The following is a 13,293-nucleotide window of genomic DNA, read 5'->3' on the forward strand; positions in this document are numbered from 1 at the left end:
GGTCTTCCCCAACAAAGACAGAAACTGGGTTTTGTGCTGGACAAATGTTTATTGAGTGAAGTGGATGAGATGCGGTGAGGTGTCTATCACCAGTAATGAGAAGGGTGCTAACTGGCCTTCCTGCAGTGAAGAAAAGGTGGCGAGGGTTGGGAAAGGCTAAACCTGCAGAGAGCAAAAAGTGAAGAAGTGGTTTGGATCGCAGTAGGTGAGAAATGCCTGCATCGCCAGTGGGGTAAGCGGACCCCCCTCAGTGGGCGGGCACTTGTGAACACAGGGCCGCCTCCCACCCCCGCCCCTGCCTGGGCTGTGGGTACCTGTGTGGGGGACGCCGGGGAGACTGCCGGGGGCGCGTCTGACTCGGTCAGCCCCTCACAACCCAATCCCCCCTCCGTGAGCGGTGCAAGTGGAGTCTCCCAGTCTGCGCCCCCTGGCTCTAGCTAACCAATCTCAGTCCCACTGTCGGTTGGAGCATTTCGCCCGGAGCCTCCGAGCGTGCTGGTTGCCGGCTGCAGCTGGGAGCTTGGTTGCGCAATTACTTGCCGCCACTGCGGCCGCGGCCAAAGCCACCTGGGCAAGGAGCGAATTTGCCGCGAGGTTCCCACCTCCGAAAGAGGTAAAAGCTATCGTTCGCCTTTTCTCGGGCACTCAAACGCAAGGTGTAGCGAGCGAACCAGCCTGGATTATCGCGGGGTGGAAAGCAATGGGCATGTTATCAGGGAAGCGGGTACCTGGGGACAGTTGCTGCAGGTTAGGGGGTCTCTGTTAGCGTTACGAATCCTGGTCCCTGTGGGCTTCCTGGGCGCCCCCACCACTGTCCTCCGTGACCACACCCTGGATCGCGGTGTCTGCGGCAACCTACCCTTGCCCGCAGTGATCGATCCTTGTCAGAGATGCGCATAATTTTTGATACAGCAGGAAAGAAAACAGCAAGGGCTTATTTAGGGTGAATATGTTTGCTAACATTGCTCGGATGTGCATGTTTTAAGGGTTGGCAAGCTGTCCATTATTGCGGTATTCTGTAGTGTGGCATGATAAAATAAAATAAAAATAGGTGTGTAGCCAACGCGAAGGCAGCAAACAGGTATCACTGGAAGAAGAGGCTCGGGGCGCTCCTGCCCTCCTCCCTACCCGCACTGCCTTTGGTGGGCTCCTGGGGTGGGCAGGGAGACAGCTCGCCGCAGAGCGTGGAGGAGGGAGGAGGGAAGTGGGAGGAGTGAGGGGGGCGGGGTTAGCGAGCGAGATGAGGCAGACCCCACCCCCCGCCTCCCCGCCCCCACGTCCCCAGGGAAAAGTGGGCCCGTCGCTGCGACGAGACACCATTCGGAGCTAGACTCCCACCGCTCACACATCCTCTCTTCTCTCCTCCTCTGTAGGTGTCCCTCACTGCGGGCCAAGTGCCAGAGAAGCCGTGCACGCACCTCTCAGCTAATACCTGACGATGGGCAACTCCTGCTTCGGCCTCAAGGAACGCCTGATGAAGCGGCTGCGGCCCCTGCCGACCGTGATCGTCATCCGCACCTGCCTGCCCCAGAGAAGGAGCAGAGATTTCCGCGTGGTGGTGCTCGGCTCGGCCGGCGTGGGCAAGAGCGCGCTGGTGCAAAGGTGGGTGCGCGGCAACTTCCGTGAGGCGTACCTGCCGACCATCGAAGATACCTATCGCCAGGCGCTAGGCTGCAGCCACAAGGCGGGCGCGCTGCACATCACCGACACCACCGGTGGCCGCCGCTACCGGGGCCTGCAGCGCCTTGCCATTGCCAGGGGTCATGCCTTCATCCTGGTTTATTCTATCACCAGGAAGCAAACCCTGGAGGAGCTGAAGCCGCTCTATGAGCTGATCCGTCAACTCAAAGGTAACAACCCGCAAAAGTGCCCCGTCATCCTGGTGGGCAACAAGTGCGATGAGAGCCGTCGGGAGGTGAGTGAGAAGGAAGGTGCTGCCTATGCGTGCGAGTGGAATTGCGCCTTCTTGGAGACCTCGGCCAAGATGAATATCAACGTCCAGGAGCTGTTCCAGTTGCTGATTAATTTCGAGAAGAAGCCCGCCGCCGCCGCGGCCCCTGCCGGCACCCAGGCGCCGCCGAAGAAGTCCCAGATCCCGAAGACCGCCGAGAAGCTGCTGGGCAAGTGCATCGTCATGTGAACCCTGAGCCTTAAAGATCGCGACCCCGCTTCTTCTTCAGTGTGCCGAAAACATGGACTGTCCCCTTGTGCTCTGTCGCCTATCCTCACTGGCTTTTGTGCTGTGATTTGGGTTGTAATAATTAGAGGTCAATAATTGTTTCTTGTGGGTTAATCACTTTCCTTTTCCCCAGGCGAGAGAACTCGAATTGTTAAAGTAATGGACGTTGGAGGAGGAGAGGAAAAAAGGATGCCTTTCAAGGATGGGACTTGGGTGGACTTGAGAGATTAATGTTTGAAAAAGAGACTGGAAATAGCAAGATGAATTGAAAGATACCACTGCTCTTCTTGTAATCCTATTATTGTGTCTTATTCTTAAACATTTCAAGCTCTGTAAGTGTCTAATCATAGCTCCCCATTGTGTATTTAATTGTTAAAAATCATGTTTTTTCAGCAAAAGCTCTGACAGATGGCTGTGAGACAGAAATACTAAACATGATAAATAAATGAATGTCCTATAGTTGAGCATTGAGGGTGGTGGGAGAAGAGAGAATTGTTAAAGTAGATCTTGCTTACTATATATGTGCCAGTTGTTTCCTAAGTCATTTAAAAATGTTTTAGTATTCTATATCCCTGTTTAAAAAAATTATAACAGTTCCATGACTTAATAAAGCTTTTCCTGCATGCAGTCAGCTGTAGTAATTTCTTTTTCATTGAACAACAACAAAAATTACCCATTGCCAGTCACAACTGGTGAAGATTTCTAATAAAAATTTTACACATGGAAGCCCATGCCCTCTTGAAATTAGCCAGTTGTGGGTGGGGGTGGTTCATGGGTCCCTGCAATGCAGAGCTAGTTTAAATCCGTCACCTTTCCTGGGCTGATTCAGGAAGAACTCCAGGCGTACTTGCCCATTTTGCTGCTGTCTTGGAGGTGGGTGGTGAAAAGCAAACTCTGCCTCAAAAGTCTTTCCTCAAGAACTACTGGATAGTGGATGAACCTAGAGTCTGTTACACAGAGTGAAGTAAGTCAGAAAGATAAAAACAAATATTGTATATTAAGGCATATATGTGAAATCTAGAAAAACGGTACTGATGAACCTATTTGCAGGACAGGAATAGAGATGCAGACAGACAGACCGGTCAGATGGACACGGGGGTTAGGGAAGGGGAGGGTGGGATGAACTGAAGATTGGGCTTGACATACATACACTACCATGTGTAAAACAGATAGCTAGTGGGAACCTGGTATATAGTGCGAGAAGCTTAGCTCGGTGATCTACGGCGACCTAGAGTGGTGGAACTGGGGAGAAGGGAGGTGTAAGAGGGAAGGGACATGTGTATACATTTAGCTGATTCACTTTTTTGTATAGCAGAACTAGCACACCATTGGAAAGCAGTTATACCCCAGTTTAAGAAAAAAAGTACTGGAAATAGGAGTGGGGAGTGGGATGGAAGGTAAGGGGAGAAACAGGTGGGATTTGAAATCAGAAATTTCTAAGGAAGTTTTTTTTTAAAGATTCATTTTATATTTGAACATTTTTTTTGAGTGAGGGAATATGTATCTATACATACCCTTGTTTTCAAGTGTTTTTCTTTTTTCAGTTAAAGAGAAGTGGGGAGGCTCTAAATCTGGTGATTTTTCTCCATAAAATATCTCTTATTGGATAAATATTTATTAAACAACTTAAATGTTTACAAAATGCCTTCTCATAACTTGATTTTGAGGGGAGAAGCACATCATTGAGAAGGAATCAAACATCTATCACATAGTAGAGTCAAAATTTTGAGCTTAGAAAATTCATTCAGTGGCTCCTTTTAAATAGACAGTTATTTAAAATTTTTCCTATTCACTTTCAAATCAATTCTCAACCACTAGAAGATACCTAAGTGGTTCTGCCATATTGCTTTTTATGTATTCTATTTTAAAAATAATATTTCTTAGGTAACATCCCTAATGAATTAATTCCATTTATAAAAGAAAACACTCTATCTTGGCTACTTTTCAGGTGAATTCTCCTTGAAAAAATGTGTTGCACTCATTGTTTTTCTTTGTAGAGAAGCAAAGGCATTACTAAGTGACAAATACTACACTTTAGAAAGGGAAAGGAGGAGATTTAATGTTAGCAATGGTAAGTAAAAATATTTTTAAATGTAGTAAATATTTATACAGTCTATATGGCATTGTTTCTACATCACATTAGAGCAAATACTTATATAATTTTTGTACATGTCATTGTTCTACATTATACTATTTAATCCTCATCACAATCCATTGAAGCAGATACTGTTATGCCCATTTTGCAGGTTGATAAATGTTATAAAACCAGTAACCAACAGAGCCAACATTTGAACCCAGGTGTTCTGCTGCATATTTGGTGCTTTTAACCACCACAATGTATTTCCATTCTAAGATGACTAGTCCAAGGACAAGTGAGTTGACTTTTCTGTTCTCTATTTGTGCTATACAGATTTGGAAAAGGAAGCTTTCTCAGAGCCTCCCTAGAATCCTGAAGGGAAGCAAAGAAGCAAATTGACTATTACAAAACACACATGATGGTTTAGAAATAAAGAGAATATGAGGTGTTGGATAACTTTTCCCTGAAGAAATTACATGGTTGGAATCTTTTATGCCTAGAGACTTAGTAGATCTCTCCCCAAAATAATTACAAGCTTGAAAGAAGCTTTACATTGTTACCTTGGAGCAGGGACGATGTAAACCAGTCTAACAGCTCTTCCAGCTAATAGTGTTATTCAAAGAAGCTGGAACCTATAGCTTCTAGTTTTTGCACTATCCAATATAGTAGCCTCTAGCTTTATGTAACTTCTGCACTTGAAATATGGCTAATCCAAAGTGAGGTGTATTGTAAGTATACCATACATTATTATGAAAAGAATGGAAGTAGAATATCTCATAATTTTAATGTTTATTACATGTTGAGATAATATTTTAGATACAGTGGATGAAATGAAACATACTAACTTTGTATTTCTTTTTGTTTTTTAAAGTGTGACTAGTGGAAAATTTTAAATCGTATTTGTGGCTCATATTTGGCTCATGTTATATTCCTCTTGGGCAGTGCTGATACATAGTAAGAGTGGTTAGCAGAACTAATTTCTAATTTGAATCGTACTGCATATATTAGCTAGGATCAACAATCAAGTGTCGAAAAACGTTAGCATGTATTTAAAGTAATATGTGTTGTCAGATATCTACATAACTTCATGAAATTCAATATTAACAGAAATGTAACAAAATCCACTGAGAGGTATGTTTGCATATAAATGAATGTGAATTGAACATCTATAAGCTACATCTATAAACCTGGACCCACAGGCCCAGAACTCAGAAAAATAAATATGTTAGCCAGTGAATTCAGGAAGTTGGTGAGGATTAAAATAAATGAAAACTGAAAACATGCCCACTGCACTGATATGATGTTTTTTCAGGCTACTGATACTGACAAATCTGTCATCTATTATGATGCTGGAAAGTGAAGAAACCTAGTATGGAGATAAATGCAATTTTATAAACTGAGATTCAAAAAATTTAACTGACACCAGTATCATGGGTCTACATGGGTGCCTTCATAGATGCTCTGTTCTTTCCCTCAGGGTAATGTCCCTCAGGTAATCCCCCATGTCTGCCTCCAAGTTTCCTTTCCAGTCTTCTCTGAGAGCATATCACACCATGGACCCTTTCCCCAGACAACCTGGGCAGTTTTCTGTTTCCTTGAACATCCTATGTGGTCATTCCTTTGTAGTTTCTTCATACAAAGAAGAACAATTTTCTTCCATTTTCTGTCCATCAAAATTTTATTCACCATTTAAAACCCTGCCCAAATACCAACTATCATTACCTTTGAAGGCTTCCTTATTTTTTTTAAATAATTATTCACACATGTTATTAAGGGTCAGCAATATCCTGGCCCAGTGCCGATCCCTGGGGTACAGCATCCCTACCTTTAAGAAGCTCATAATCTAACAAGGGAGATGGGGTTGGGGGGCAGGGAAATGCACAGCGGAGTGTGACAGGTGCCAGAAGATGAGTCCATTCTCCACCCTGCTATCATATTGATCTTTCAAAAATGCAGTTTGATTACACTACTGCTGTTAAGAGCCATCATTTGCTAGCTATTCTGACAAATGTGCACAAAACTACGCAGACGAAGATGTGTTATAGCATTGTTCATTCTACCTCTGCTATTTATTGTGAGTCTGAGGGGCAAGTCCTCTGGGCATCATTGTCCTCAGATGTGAAATGGGGATGATGATAATAGCTTCTATTCAGGATGGTTATATTAAATGAGTTAATACATACAAAGTACTTAGAATAGTGCCTGGCACATTCCAAACAATCCATAAATATTAGCTATTACTATTATTAACAGAAGACTGGAAATTACCTAAATGACTATCAATATGGGCTTAGCTACATTAAAATAATAATGAGGTGATACGGGCCAACACACAATATCTCCAAGGCTTATTTTAAGCCTGCTTCCATTTGAGGGTTAGAGTGTGTGTGTATAATTGTATATGCATAGTAGAAAACTCTTCTAGAAGGATATTCAAGTAAATGTTAATAGGCATTGCCTCCAAGAAAGGCAATGACTGCTTAATGGGGAAGAAGACCCACTTTTCATTTTATAACCTTTAATACATTTTGAATTATATTGCCATGTGCAATGTTGTTTTTCTAATTATTGAAAAAAGCCAGATAATTTCCTTATGAGTCTTAGCAGAAAAGGACAGAGTAGGAACTAGAATCCAAATTTTCGAATACCAGCCCCAGTGCTTTTTATATTGTATTCAATATTAGTAACCCCAGTTAGGAAACCACATAAGCTAACTGAAAGGAAAAAATATATATTATTGTGTACCTAGCATAGGGCATTTAACAGACGAGGACCAGAGGAGGCTCAGAACCATTAAATAATTAACCTGAGCTCACACACTGGGATCACTGGGGCTGGGATTCTCCCGCAGATATACCTGATATCACCAAAATGAACCCCAAATCAAAAAAGGTAGGTTTAATATTGTGTCTTTCCTTCCTTGCTTTTTTTTTTTTTCTGTTCACAACCTTGTGAGTTGTGCAAAGGAAATAAACTGAAACCTGTGAAAGCATCGTGCACAAACCCTAGGCACATAGTAAGTCCTCTGCCTCTCAAAGAAATTGGACTGATGTTTTCTTCCCTCTTTAATGCTCCTGGATATTTACTCCATGACTGATGTGAATGTCATTCCACCCAACACCCACGGCCTTGGAGATTATGTTCACCTGATATTTGTAGGAGAAGCACATCTAAAAAATTCCATTTCTAAAAGCTCTATATTCAGGCGTGGGAGGTAACCAGCTCGCCACGTTAATGCATGTCCTCCTGTTTACTCCTTTAGCTCTGAAAGCTCATGTGGACTCTTTGTGAAGGCAATCATTAATCCTGAGTGGGAGAGAAAGAGAAGGATTCAGAGAAAAATTACTGGTAATTGCAGAGCTCTATTAGTATGTTTTTCTCTGCAACCTGGAGCTGAACATTGTGCAATGTATTTGTTCCCAGTGTAATTTAAATGTGAATTAAGCAGTGCTATGAGGCCAGGCTGTTTGAGGACAAGGCAGTTCATCACATGTTTGGAATTATTGCTTGAAAATGCCCACCTGAGTGAAAAATGCCTCCTATCCTGCTGGTAGAAGCACTCCTTAAGATACTAACTATGATATTAGCTCTGCTGTTCTTAACCAGCTAGCCACCTCTGGAAACTTCTGTGGACTGCAGTTCATCTTTGAAATGAGAGGACCTCAAACTCAAGGTCCACGGAGGGCAAGAAGGCAGTCTAGATGGTAATATGTGGGAAGATTATGCCCTTGCATAGGGAACTGCCTCTGTCCAGTTCTACTGGGAGATATGGACCCCAGTGTTATAAATTTGTTTTCTGATATTTGTGGGGAATCTCACAATTTTTAATATTGACAATTAATTAAAAATTGTTGGCACAAAACATACACATAGATCAATGAAATGGTATAGAGAGCCCAGAAATAAACTCACGCACTTATGGTCAATTAATCTATGACAAAGGAGGCAAAAATATACAAGGGAGAAAAGACAGTCTCTTTAATAAGTAGTACTGGGAAAACTGGACATCTACATGTAGGAGAATGAAATTAGAACATTTTTCTCATACCATAAACAAAAATAAACTCAAAGTTGATTAAAGACCTAAATGTAAGACCAGAAACCATAAAACTCCTAGAAGAAAAGATAAGCAGAACACTGTTTGACATAAATCTCAGCAATATTTTTTTTGGCTCTGTCTCCTCAGGCAAAGAAAACAAAAGCAAAAATAAACAAATGGGACCTAATTAAACTTAAAGGTTTTGCACAGCAAAGGAAACCATCAATAAGAAAAAGATAGCCTACTGAATGGAGAAAAGTACTTACAAATGATAAGTCCAATAAGGGATTAATCTCCAAAATATATAAAGGTCCAAAACCAAGTTCACATGATGCTGTTCCCAATGCTAGAAAACATCAAGATTTCATGCAGAAGTTGGGGTAATTGCCTTGTCTCAGATGCTGTGTGCTTTGTCTCCAAAGTGGCATGACATTCCAAGAATCTCACCAAATATTTTATGAAAGCAGAATCTTCATCTCTGGTTCTAAACCATAGCTCAATAAAACCTCAAACTTTTTCCTCTTTCCTTGTAACCCACTCACCACATCTTTTCTTTGCCTGACTCAGTTTAACCCTTACTGTCCCAGTTAACCTTCTCTGACTGTCCTGGCGAGGTTATATCCCATTGCAGCTTCCCATCACACCATGTCCTTCCCCTTTGCATTGTTATTTGTTAAGTGGTTTTGCAACCAGAGAAAGTATAAGTTTGTGAGCATGAGGCCATGTGTGACTTTTGCTCACTGGTGGTACTTCTAAAGTCTAGCACAATGCTTGGAACTTAATAGGTGCTAAATAAATGCATATTAAGAGAGGAAGCAATATTTTATAAAGGAAACTGAGGCTCATAAAGGTTAAGTTATCTTCCCAGGGCACAGAGCTAGTAAGGGGCAGAACAAGGATTCAAGCCTAGATTTGCCGAATTCCAAAATCTCCTAATCACTATAACCAAGAGCATAGCTCCATGTTCTATTCCTAAATTCACTCTCTCAAGGGAGAGCACCAGTCAAACAAATCTGAAGGTAGGGTTTTGTTCTTAAGTCAAAGTCATCAACCATCTTTTCTGTACAGATTGAAAACAAGAGCTAAATATATGCTTTGAAGTGCAATTATCCCATTGTTGCTGGGAAACTTGTCAGTTTGAGGTTGGCTTCATCAGGTATGAGGCAGAGAAACTTCTGGGATGTCAGGTTCTAGTAACAAACTGAAAAATTTCCTGGCAGAATAAGAAATAAAATTCTCAAGTAGACTTCTTGCCTCCCCAGAACACAGCGGGGAGGATGGTATCACCAAAAGGCCTTGGAACTGATGCATGATGTTAGGCCAGGAGCTTGAGGAGGCCATGGCAGGTGCCACGGATGAAAAATGGAAACAGGCTCACGATACAAGCAAGTACAAGTGAGCCACCCAATGGGGCTCCTAATCCAAAGGGAAGGAATTGAAAAAATATGAAATTAATACTAACCAACATTTATTGAGCTCTCCACATGCCTATCTAACCATCCCTTCATTTATCCAAGCATCAAATTTTATCTATCTATCCATCTATCCATCTATCCCTATACATCCACCTATTCATCCATCCATCAATACCCACCCATCAAATATTTACTGGGGGCCTGTTAGGTACTGAGGACTTTCTTGGTGCAGAGAATACAGAGATGAATGCAGCAGACTGAACTCTTGCCCTCATGAAACATACATTCTAGTGGGATGGAGAGTAGAGAGAGGAGACAATGAGCAAATACATAAATATTATGTAATATAACCTCGGTGATAAGGGATATGAAGGAAAAAAAACCAGGATGAGGGGACCAAGACTGTCGGGGAATTTTTTAGATAACACAGTCAGGACATTTTGTTAAGCATAGGACAAAAAACATAATTGTATGTAATTTTCCTCTGCAGTGTATACTAGAGGACACTGGATGATAGTAAATTAACTTGTTTCCAAGAGTAAGAGTCAAACTCAAGCCCACCTAATGCCACAGTCTACACCCTTGGCACTTCTGTTTTTCAGTCCCAGGGATCTGAGCTGGTCAAAGCTGAGCCAGATAAATGCTGGTTTGTCGCTGTAATTTTTTTCTCTAGCACAAATATTTATGAAGTTTGTATGATGTATGATACACTACACCAAACCCTGGGAAATAGACTGTCCCTGCTCTAAAAGAGTGCGTAGTCTGGTAGGAATGTGGACAACTTGGAATATAGCAGGGCAAACCCTGGGTCTTCTGTAAGGGTGGATGCTGGGATAGGAGCTCTGGGATAGGAGCTCTAGAGAAGGCTGGAGCCCCTCAGCCTGACCGCCCCTGCCCACTTCTGTGCTCAGTCCTGCCTTCCTTGGATCTCACCTCCTTTCACTCACCTCTTGCCCCTGTGCTCCACCCAGCCTGCCCCCCTCATTGTTCCTCAAGTCCACCCCATGTGCCCTTGCCTCAGACTTTTCACTACCCACTGCACCTGCATTGCTTTCCATTCCCTACCCAATTTTCTTCAAAGAGTTTTTGCCAGCTTCATGTATGGTGTATAATTTCTGCTTCTGTGTTTATGCACTGTCTCCTCCACTTGAACATCAACTCTTCAAGAGCAGAGATTTTATTTTATTCAGTTTTATCTTTCTGGCACCTTGAAACAGTGTCAGACACAACACAGGTCCTTAATGAAGGGAAGAATGTACAAATGACTCTCCCTGGCTTGACGATAGCTGGGGATCTCAAATGTAAAAATGCAAAAGCCTGGGCCCCACCCTGGGGAGCGAGTAATTTTGGAGTAAAGCCTGAGCATCTGAAATTGTCAAACGCTGAAAGTTAATTCTAAGGCACCAGAGCCAACTGTTAAATATTCAGGAATTTTGTGAGCTGGTTGCTAAATGCAGCCATTGTGAAAAATTAGATTATATAAAGCCACAATTATGTTTAATTATATTTAAAACAAATATACTCAAACTCGAAATACCCCAAATTCATCACTATAATTCCTAGGTATTTTACTACAGATTACTATTATCTGTGCTCTTGGGTTATGGTGACTGTATTTGTACAGCTGAAATACTCTACAGCATGAGCTACTGTGTTGTCCTTTCCAACACTCTTCAGTGATGTCACGTTGATAGCTTGAAAATGGTCACCACAGAAGTATTTTCCATGGACTGTAGCCTGCCAGACTCCTCTGTCCATGGAATTCTCCAGGCAAGAATGTTGGAGTGGGTTACCTTTCCCTTCTCCAGCAGATCTTCCCAACCCAGGGATTGAACCCAGGTCTCCTGCATTGCAGGCAGGTTCTTCGCCTTCTGAGCCACTGGGGAAGCCCACAGAGTATTTACACCCTGGAAATTGCTAAATGCTATAGATTAGGTCTTGGTCTGTCTGAAGAACCAGTTGTTGAAGATTTACCAGTACACCACTGGGCACCCTCAAGTTCAGGAACAGCTGACAGAATGGGGAGAGAATGGATTCAAATCAATGGTGTCACTCGTTAGCTGACACTTTGGAATACTCTGGGTGGTTCCACTGGGCTAGTGCTGTGGTTCTCAAACTTTCAGGTGCTGGAAACCCTTTATGATGTTAAAAACTATTCAGGATCCTCAAAAGATTTTGTTTATGTGGGTCATATCTCTGGATATTTATTGCAAAATACTGAGTTAAAATGAAAAAAATTTTAATGTGCTTATTAATTGAAAATAGTTTTAGTTTAAATAAACATAGCTAGTATATCTTTGATGACTAATAAATGCATTTTCCAAAACAAAAAACATTTAATGAGAAGCTGACATAGTTACATTTTTGCAAACCTCTTGTCAAGCTTAATAGAAGATAGCTGGCTCTTTATACCTGCTTTTTCATTCAATCTGTTAGAATATGGCCCATTATGGAGCTTTGGGAAAACAATCACTGAATTCTCTTGAGAGAGTGAAAGTGAATAAAGCAAATAATGTCTTAGCATTATTATGAAAATAGCTTTGACCTCAGGCCCCTTGAAAGGGGGTCCTTGAATCATGTTTTGAGAACCTCTCATGTAGCATAAAAAGTCCAGAGTATGCAGGGGAGGAACTGATGGATGGAGATAAAGCATGAGAGAGAAGCAGGGGCCAGATGGCATCTGATGGAGTTCATGGAGAGCCAGTGAGGGCTTAAAAGCTGGAGAGTGACAAGGTCACTCTTTTATTTTGGAGGGATGATGGGTTGTAATGAGGAAACTAGACTAGAAAGGCTGAGAGCGGTTTGGGGTGGGGGCCCAGCTGGGAGGTTGTTACCATAAAGCATGAAAGAGGCCTGAACTGAAGTCATGGCTGTAAATCTGGATGGCAAGTGTAGCATGGTAGAGTTGAAATGATTTTGCAATGAATTATATGTGAGGGGAAAAAAAGGGAGGGAGGGTGTACCCAGATTTCTGCCTTGGTCAGCTGAGTGGGTAGTGAGTGGTCCAGGGTAGGAAATAATTAACTCCACTTTGCACTTGTAAGCAGTTTTCTAGTAGGCAATTAACAGGTGGGTCAGAGAATAGGAGAGGTATCCGGGCAGGGCAGAAGTGGCCTGGGGAAAGCAGCCAAGGCTTAGAGTGTGATTTGACTATGATCACACAGCTTCTAAGTGCCTAGAACATTTTTCCGCAGGATAATGCAGGAAGCTGTTATCGCAGTGCCCAGTACACAATGGTTATGTAAATAAACTGGTTATATTTTGCCTTCATTTATTTATTTTTCTCTAATTTGCAAATGAATTGTGTAGGTGGTCCCCCTGCAGTCCACTCCACAGTTCCTGAGGTTCATTTGCGATAGTACAATGTGTGGGCTAATGCGAGAGGCTTAATGCAATTTTCTTTAGGCTGTGGCCAGGAAAATTAGTAAGATTGGAAAATATTAGGTAGCTATTCTGCAACTTGCAATGGAAAAATCTGAAGAGAGTAGAAACCTGGGAGCAGGGTATCAACCATCAACCCCTCTGCCCCCAAATGCTTTAGGAGCAGAAATCTGGTGGCGAGTTGAACAGCTACTGCACAGGC

At 42.4% G+C, this 13,293-nt stretch overlaps 1 protein-coding gene across 1 annotated transcript; it reads left to right on the plus strand.

Annotated features, from left to right (window-relative positions):
• Window positions 1-440: 440 nt before the first annotated feature.
• Window positions 441-2,806, plus strand: DIRAS3 (DIRAS family GTPase 3). Its single transcript, XM_020896177.2, has 2 exons — window positions 441-613; window positions 1,374-2,806. Exon 2 carries the CDS (start codon window positions 1,439-1,441, stop codon window positions 2,138-2,140), a length of 702 nt encoding a protein of 233 aa, XP_020751836.2. The 5' UTR covers window positions 441-613; window positions 1,374-1,438; the 3' UTR covers window positions 2,141-2,806.
• The last annotated feature ends 10,487 nt before the right edge of the window (window positions 2,807-13,293 follow it).

This window comes from Odocoileus virginianus, chromosome 5 (genome assembly GCF_023699985.2).
Source record: "Odocoileus virginianus isolate 20LAN1187 ecotype Illinois chromosome 5, Ovbor_1.2, whole genome shotgun sequence".
Lineage (NCBI taxonomy): Eukaryota > Metazoa > Chordata > Mammalia > Artiodactyla > Cervidae > Odocoileus > Odocoileus virginianus.

Coding starts and splice junctions, on each gene's coding strand:
- DIRAS3 (XM_020896177.2), top strand. CDS start 1,439: ATGGGCAACTCCTGCTTCGGCCTCAAGGAACGCCTGATGAAGCGGCTG.